The sequence below is a fragment of the Symphalangus syndactylus genome, chromosome 12, assembly GCF_028878055.3.
Source record: "Symphalangus syndactylus isolate Jambi chromosome 12, NHGRI_mSymSyn1-v2.1_pri, whole genome shotgun sequence".
Taxonomy (NCBI): domain Eukaryota; kingdom Metazoa; phylum Chordata; class Mammalia; order Primates; family Hylobatidae; genus Symphalangus; species Symphalangus syndactylus.
In genome coordinates, this window is record NC_072441.2 from 81,521,270 (window position 1) to 81,530,632 (window position 9,363).

Here is a 9,363-nt window from a genome sequence, read left to right on the forward strand (position 1 = left end):
ATGGATAATCTAAATTTCCTGATATCCTGACTTGATCATTACACATTCTATTCATGTAACAAGGTATCATATGTACCCTGTAATTGTGTACAAGTATTACGAATTCATAAAAAATAGCAATAGAGACTCTTCTTATTTCCTGTATTAGTTATATCCAAGCTACTCTCTTGCTGGAGCAACTATGGTGGTGGTTGTAGTGGTGTAGTGATGCTGGTGGTGATGATGATGATGATGATGAAGACAATGATGATATATTCCTGCTAATAAACTTCAATTAAATGACAGCTAATTATGTGTCAAGCATTGTGCCAACCAAATTTCAGATAGTAACTCAATTTTATGCCTTAGACTAGTTTGTTATGTAAATGTTATTTTGCTCACTTTGCAGTAAAGAGACTGACATTTGGAGAAGTTGAATAATATGTTCCTCGAATCAGTCAAACACTAATTAAGGAAAATAAAACAGGTTTAAAATCACACAAATAATCTTTAGTATGACCCAAAATTCCTACAATAATCATGAGAGCCTGGTCCCGGGGACAGACGAAAGATAGAAATAAATCCAAATGATCATATGATATTGTTAATAAAGTAGGTTTAAAAAGAAATGAAATATCCATTCACAAAAATATAGGCATAGCTACTTTATTCAGGGAGTGAAAGAAAAATGACAATTGCACAGATAGTAGAAGCTCATGCCAGGTGACAGACAGACACAGAAGACATCAATAGAATTCTTCGATGGCACCCAAAGACGCTCTGAAAGGCTGGTACAGCTGAGGACTTCCTTTTCTCAGTCTCCACCTGGACAGTGGCAGTATGGCAGCCTCAGAAAGGAAACCTTTTGCTGTCAGGAATCATCACGGGCAGATCACAGGCTAAGGGAAAAGAAGATCCCTGTGTATCCCTGGGTGGCTTTGATGAGAAGATGCAGGTGGAGCTGTGGAATGAGGTGAGCCAATTATCCTTACCCTTTCATGGTCCTGATGAATCCTGAAGCTGTTACTTGCTCTTGGGTGGATACTTTGGCTGGCAGGGTGGGGAAGGTGTCACAGGAGGATATTTCTGCTGGCACTGCTGAGGTGGGCAGAGCTGTGGACACTTTGGTGGTGGGCAGGGCTCAGGGCATTTCGGGGGTGGACATGGCTCTGGGCACTTTGGCGTGGGGCACACAGGAGGTGGCTGGCAGGGCTGCTTGCACTGCTGCTGTTGATAAGACATCCTGCTGGAGTCTCAGGATCTGAAAGAAATGATACGACAGTGTTCACGGGAAGGCACTACTACAAAGAAAAGCCAACGCTTATGTAATACCATGGGATATTATTTCTCCAATCTCCGAAAAATTATTAAAACTCGGGAGGCTGAGGCAGGGGAATGGCATGAACCCAGGAGGCGGAGCTTGCAGAGAGCCGAGATAGCACCACTGCAGTCTGGCCTGGGCCAAAGAGCGAGACACCGTCTCTAAAAAAAAAAAAAAACTCCTAATGCCTATTTCATGACTCTCTGGTTTCTCCTTTCCACTTTAGCAAATTGCTTTATCGACCCTGGGAAATCCTGTGTTTTCTCATGCAATTTTTCCAAAGAAAATATCTCTGTTATAAAGAATCAAGCATGAAAATAACCACTTCAAGAAAGACAGTCACAAGTTCAGATACCCTGGGCAATCTCAGAAGCTATTCCTATCATCATTATCTATTGTAAAGTCCCAGTGGGCTGATGAGCACAGAGCAAAGGGCCATTTGGGAAGAATTGCAGGCTGTCACACCTGCTAAAACACAAATGTTTGAAAAGGACACTAGAAAGATACAGAAAAAAGGAAAAACACTTTGCTTTTACCTCTTCCCCAAATCAAAGCCTTCCTATTAACTTTGCTGTTCATATGAACACCAAATTGCTTACAAAAAAAAGCTAAAACAATGTATCACTATGATCTAATCCTAAGGTTCCATCCACTAAGTAGTGTCAAAACTGTCATCAAAGGTTTGGATCAACCATACTTTCTGTCTTCAGATTAAATTCAACATTTGAGGGCACAAAGAACAGAGAAATTCAAGTAAGCAGATTCACCAAGTTCTCCAAAGCAGATCGGTTCTCAAGTACCAGTAGCTTAGGAGTCGTGCTGCAGAGAACCCCTTCACAGGGCCTGCTGCCCCACCCAGGGGGAAACGGAACTGCCTAAAATGGGCTGGTCCAGTAATGTCCCATCCAAAATGCACATTTATTCATAACTGGTATGACAGGGAATCTCAAAAAAGGAAATGTCCTGTTCTGAGATCTCCCACTGGGTTAAGTGCTCATGACTGACAAAGGCCCTGCCTTAGCTCTCAGTTTCAGTGACTTACGGCAGAGAGAAAATTGGGAGATTCTCTAACTGGTGCTCCAAGGCTGTCTTTCTTGATTGGGGGAAAGGATCCCTTTCTATCTTACCCTTTCCCTGAATTGTAAAACTTCCTGCTCTGATCCACTTTAGCTGATTTCTATATTGTTGTAAATGAACTCAACTCTATCTCTACTCCCTTAGTATAATTTGCCAATTTGCTAGAAGCAATGAGAAACTGAACATAGTTCTATCATTGGCAAGTCCTGTGATCACAGGTAGGTCACTTCTCCTCCCTGGGTTGGAGCCTTTCTCTATTCACAGGAGAAAATAATACTTGGCTCTGGGTTGGAGACTGTCCACATTGTGCTATTTGTAGACTTTTCTTCAAGCCTGAAATTTTTTCCTCCATCTCTTTTTTTTTTCCTGTATAATCCTTTGTTTGACCTATATTCTTTGCATTTTTAGAGCTGTCTTTTCCACCCAATTCATAGAGGCATTTCTCTGCTAGGACAGATTCCACAGTGGAATCCAGTCCCCTCAGTGCTTTTCCTCCTTGCTGCCCTCAAAGATGTGTACTACAGACCTTTTAAAAAATTTAAAAATGTACTCTTAATCACCACATTAAAGAAATGGAGAGAAGTGAACAAAAACCACAAGGACTAAAACCTATTTATTGAACCGTTCCTATGTGGTTCCCCACAGCAGAGAACAAGATGCATAGATTCACACCATCACATGTACATTCTGGAGACTGGGAATACACACAAGGCTCTTCCCACTGCTGCTTCTACTTTTGTATTCCCCACTGCTCCGTAAATCAGTTCCAGCGCTGGGGAGAGTTAAGGCCTTCCCCCATGGCCTGGATTGCCAGGTTACCTGGTGGTGTATATGCTGGAGGCAGTCCATCCCCCCTCACAATCTGAAAAACTCTGGTTTTTGCCTGGCTCACAGTGTAGGTTGCAGCCTGCAGCTTCTTTCAAAGGATGTGTGGGGGTTTTTTGTTTTTTGTGGGTTTTTTTTTTTATTATTCAGTTTTCCTGTTAAGTTCCTGCATTGCTTCTTGGGAAAAAGTTCACAGTGTGGATCTCTACACACTATTTTGTCTTTCCAAGTGAGAGAGGCATGCTAACAATGTCTCCAATCCACCATCTTGGAAAAATAAAAACAAACTTCACTCAGAATTTTAAGGCCTTCATCCATTGACTCCTAGCAGCCTGTATTGCTGATAAAGTGTTTGATTCTAAGGATTACTTGGAAAAGGAATTTCTTTATAAATCTGGAGGTGGACTTGAAGATCCAACTAAAGAGAATCTTTTAACTTCAGGGGACAAAGGAGCCAAAAGTCCTCCTGATTGGGTATGAGAGTTGATGAGGAAAGAAAGAGAAACAGAGTAGAATGTTGAGGGAAACCCCAATGTGTTTTTTTTCTCTTAGCTGCACAAATTGTGGAAGGTAGCTGAATCCTGTATCTGCTTTGAGACACTTATTTCTCCCACACATTCTTTATTAGGGAATTACATAAGGATATTCTTCAGTAAGTAGTGGCATAAGCTTAAGAAACAGAAAGGTAGAGAAATGATGGGTTTTTTTTTTATTTTTTTTTATTATACTTTAGGGTTTTAGGGTACATGTGCACAATGTGCAGGTTTGTTACATATGTATCTATGTGCCATGTTGATTTCCTGCACCCATCAACTCGTCATTTAGCATTAGGTGTATCTCCTAATGCTGTCCCTCCCTGCTCCCCCCACCGCACAACAGTCCCCGGAGTGTGATGTTCCCCTTCCTGTGTCCATGAGTTCTCATTGTTCAATTCCCATCTATGAGTGAGAACATGCGGTGTTTGGTTTTTTGTCCTTGTGATAGTTTACTGAGAATGATGTTTTCCAGTTTCATCCATGTCCCTACAAAGGACACGAACTCATCATTTTTTATGGCTGCATAGTATTCCATGGTGTATATGTGCCACATTTTCTTAATCCAGTCTATCGTTGTTGGACATTTGGGTTGGTTCCAACTCTTTGCTATTGTGAATAGTGCCGCAATAAACATACGTGTGCATGTGTCTTTATAGCAGCATGATTTATAGTCCTTTGGGTATATACCCAGTAATGGGATGGCTGGGTCAAATGGTATTTCTAGTTCGAGATCCCTGAGGAATCGCCACACTGACTTCCACAATGGTTGAACTAGTTTACAGTCCCACCAACAGTGTAAAAGTGTTCCTATTTCTCCACATCCTCTCCAGCACCTGTTGTTTCCTGATTTTTTAATGATGGCCATTCTAACTGGTGTGAGATGGTATCTCACTGTGGTTTTGATTTGCATTTCTCTGATGGCCAATGATGATGAGCATTTCTTCATGTGTTTTTTGGCTGCATAAATGTCTTCTTTTGAGAAGTGTCTGTTCATGTCCTCTGCCCACTTTTTGATGGGGTTGTTTTTTTCTTGTAAATTTGTTTGAGTTCATTGTAGATTCTGGATATTATCCCTTTGTCAGATGAGTAGGTTGCAAAAATTTTCTCCCATTCTGTAGGTTGCCTGTTCACTCTGATGGTAGTTTCTTTTGCTGTGCAGAAGCTCTTTAGTTTAATGAGATCCCATTTGTCGATTTTGGCTTTTGTTGCCACTGCTTTTGGTGTTTTAGACATGAAGTCCTTGCCCACGCCTATGTCCTGAATGGTATTGCCTAGGTTTTCTTCCAGGATTTTTATGGTTTTAGGTCTAACATTTAAGTCTTTAATCCATCTTGAATTAATTTTTGTATAAGGTGTAAGGAAGGGATCCAGTTTCAGCGAGAAATGATGGGTTTAATCCAGGAAATTACTCAAGAAGGGAAGAGAGAGGACAAGGAGTGTACAGGAGACCTGGAGAGCTGTCAGCACAGACTGGAAAAAAAACAAATACCTGCCTCCAGAAATGACAATCTGAAAAAGAAGAAGGAGAATAGACTATATCATCCTTTAAATTTTCAAACAATCCAACAAGAAAATAAAGGCTATTGAAGCTTTAAAATATAGATGTGGAAGAAGCTAATAAATGCAGCTCCTGCAGTAAATTCTTATAAAACTGCTTTGTCAAATACAACCATCCAAGAGATATAATCTACTAAACATCTCATAGATGGAGAGCTATGTTAAGAGAAACAGTAGTTAGCAATGTATCATTTTAAATAATGAAATAAGCATAGTCATCTGTAGGAACTGAGGTCATAAAACAGAGCATCAATATTTATAAACCCTAACAATGTGAAAATTTCTATATAACTAGCAAAAATGTTGAAGTGAAAATGGGTTGGGAAGATACAAATTTACTCAACATTTATATTGGTAATTCTATAATAATATTTGATATTGAAATGTGGAGATAAGGAAATAATGACTCCAAATGCTTTGCATTTTAAGACATGCTTATTCACACTGTTGCAGAAATCTGAGCACTGGAGAAAACTTTGCCTGACTTTTGACAATTCTTAATTATCATCTTGATTTCCTTTTCTTCTGTTAAATTAAATTAATGCATTAAAAATTCCAGCTACAGCACTTCTCTATTCTTTGTATCTCTTTTTCTACTTACTATGCATGGAAAGGTATCTATAATGATGGCTGTTCATTGTTAATGATGGTTACTTTGGAAATAAACTGTGATTATCTTTGGGCAAAAAGAAAGAGCATAGACTCAGATAGAGAGAATCATAGCTTTTCTTTGCTGTCGAAGTTTTTAAATTTTATAGCAGTATCATTGTAAATAAGACAGAAATGGTAGCTATTTTAGTAGATAACCACAAGAAGGTTCACAACTGGGCTGTGTGTACTCTAACACAACTTTACACAACACCTACCATTGCACCATTTACTCCAGACCTACTGAACGACAAAGCAGTCTCTGGAATACTGCAAGTGTCTGTGTGGGTTCTGTGATGCTGCCCCCTGCGTCTGGAATATTTTACCTTTCAGTTCTCCCTGATGATCACCTGCATATGCTTCTACAATCTGCTCGGTCATCTGGAGGTTTTCCTAGCTCCACCCCTGTCTTCTCAAGTAGAATCAAATGACCCCAACTGTTGCTTATCACACATAATTTTAACATCGTATGTATACCAGAATTGCAATTATTTTATTTTACATATGTTCTAAGGTTTTTGAGGGCAAGCAAAATGGCTTATCATTTATCCCTTGAGCTTAGTGCCTGGCAAATATATACTCAAAACTTATGAAGGCAAGAAGGAAGGAAAAATCAGATAAATAGGGTGGGCATGTCAGAGGGAAGAAGAAAGAAATGAAAGAGAGTAAGATGAAAACAAAAGAAGAGCTAAAATAATCTGTCTCAAATCAAACAATTACAGACTTTTCCCCTTTTTGAAAAAAAGAAGATGCTTGCATGTGTGTTTTAAGTATTGGTCTTAGTAACTTCCCCAAGTTTTTCTGCCTCAACCACATAAATACTAACAGAAGATAAAGAAATACAGGATAAACATATGGTAAACACATATCAAAGAAAACACTTGACAAAATAAATCATTTCAGGCCGGGCGCGGTGGCTCACGCTTGTAATCCCAGCACTTTGGGAGGCCGAGGCGGGCGGATCACGAGGTCAGGAGATCGAGACCACGGTGAAACCCCGTCTCTACTAAAAATACAAAAAATTAGCCGGGCATGGTGGCGGGCGCCTGTAGTCCCAGCTACTCAGAGAGGCTGAGGCAGGAGAATGGCGTGAACCCGGGAGGCGGAGCTTGCAGTGAGCCGAGATTGCGCCACTGCACTCCAGCCTGGGTGACAGAGCGAGACTCTGCCTCAAAAAAAAAAAAAAAAAAAAAAATCATTTCATTCAGTACCTTACTATTTCAGTGGACTAGCTTGAACATTTTAATTATATTTTTTAGCGGTAGGTATGACATATGTATTATATAATAATAAAATGGTACACAAAATTTTACAGAGAAAAAAAATGCTACCTCTCACCTCATCGTTTGACCACGCAATTTCCTATCCTACTTAAGCTTTTCTGAGAGAAGGAAGGAAGAATAAATACAGATGAGGTAGATTTCAGAGGTGAGTTTCAGTTCATGTTGGGCTTTGTAGATCACTGTAGAGACTGTGTCTCATATTCTGATTTAGAAGGGAATGATCTGGCTAGAGAAGTTACATTATCTTTAAGAGGTTAATTCTGACTACTGTGTTGAGCATTTGTTATATAGAGCAAGGATGAAAGTGGGAAGAGAGTAAGGAGGCTATAGAAATAATGCAGATATTCAGGTGGCTTGAAGCAGGGTCAGAGCAATATCTGTAGCAACAGACAATTCAAAAATAAAATGTTAAAATCCACTTATAATAACATTTGAAATAAATACCAAAAAACTTTAAGAAAAGATGTGCAATACCTTTCACTGAACACTGTATACTTCTCTGCTAAAAGAGAAGTATATAGAATAAATGGAGAGGTATTCCTTGTTCATGGATCAAAAAGTCGGTACTGCTAACTTTTGTCAGTACTGTCAGTTCTTCCCAAATTGAGCCATAGATTTAATATAATTTCAGTCAAACCCCCTCAGTGTTTTTTAAAGAAATTAACAAGCTAGTTATAAAATGTATGTGGAAATATATAGTACTTGGAGCAGCACAAATGAATATTTATTCTAGAACCAAACTGATCAGATGTATTAGCATAAAAATAGACATAGAGATCAATAGAATAGAATAAAGTCCAAAAATAGACGCACATGGATATGTATCTATATCTATATAGTTAGTTGGTTTTCAATGAAGGTGTCAAGGTAATTTAATGGGCAAAAAAAAGAAACTTGTCAGCAAATGGTACTCAAGCAATTGGATATTGATATGGGAAATAGTGAATCTTGATTCTTACTTCACATACACAAAAATTAATTCAAAATGTATCACTAAGATAAAAATAAAACATTCTACAATTCTGGAGGAAAACAGGAGAAGATCTTAGTTATAGTGGGTTAGGCAAATTACCATTAAAGCTAAGTATCCAAAATATATTAAGAACTCATAAAAATTAGACAGAATAAACAGCTCAATAGAAATGGGTAAAAGCTTTAGCAGGCACTTCACAAGAGTGTATGTCAAAATGGTTAATAAACATATTTTTAAAAACTTCTAAAAGACATTAATATTTAATAAAATGCATATTCAAAGTATAATAAAAGATAATTATGCCCATACCAGATAGATAAAACTTAGAAGGGTGACAATGATTGATTAACTGAAAGAGGGAAAGGAAGCATAAAATCTACTATACAGCTCTAGGCGTTTAAATTGGGACAGCATTTTAGAAAACAGTTTGGCATCACCTACCAAAGTTGAAGATGCACATATTTCTGGGCACATACCCTAGAGAAATGTGTGAGCATGTGCACCCACAGGCAGGAATAACACATCATGATGGCACTATTCATAACAATACCAAATAGGGAACAACCCAATGTCAACCAAGAGTAGAATAAATAAGAAAACAAAAGTGTTGTATATTTATACAATGATATGCTAAAGGCAATCATGAATAAGCAAAAATTACACAATGATGGTTGAAAGGAGACAGGCAAAAAAATGACATACTGTATGTTTCCATTTATATGCAATTCAAAAACTGGAAAACTTAACTATATCTGTTAATATAGATGCCTCTATATTAATGGTTAAAAAATAAAATAAAAAGCAAGAAAGTAATTATGTTAAATGTCAGCAGCGTGTTTACTTCCAGTGATGAAAGTGTAGAGTGTTATTAAATAAGGCAATGTGGGGTCTTTAGAAGGTTTGGTAATGTCATTTTTCTTGAATTTGGCATTGGTTGTATGAGTGCTCAGCTTGTAATTATTTGCCCTGTACAGCTAAAGTTTATGACCTTTCTGAATGGGCTGATTATATTTCACCTAAAATGGAGGATTTTTTATTTTTGTTCTTCTTAAAGACAAAATGTGGCTTGGGGGTTAGGAGGAACTGTCAACAGTATTAAGCCAGAGCTTTATTCAACTGCCTACTGTAAGACAATGACTTGGAGTTATTCTGTATTGCCTTGTG

General features: G+C 38.2%; 1 protein-coding gene across 1 annotated transcript; it reads right to left on the minus strand.

Annotated features, from left to right (window-relative positions):
- Positions 1–1,002: 1,002 nt before the first annotated feature.
- Positions 1,003–1,221, minus strand: LOC134734720 (small proline-rich protein 2B-like). The gene has a single exon (XM_063628099.1). It carries the CDS (start codon positions 1,219–1,221, stop codon positions 1,003–1,005), a length of 219 nt encoding a protein of 72 aa, XP_063484169.1.
- Between the last annotated feature and the right edge of the window lie 8,142 nt (positions 1,222–9,363).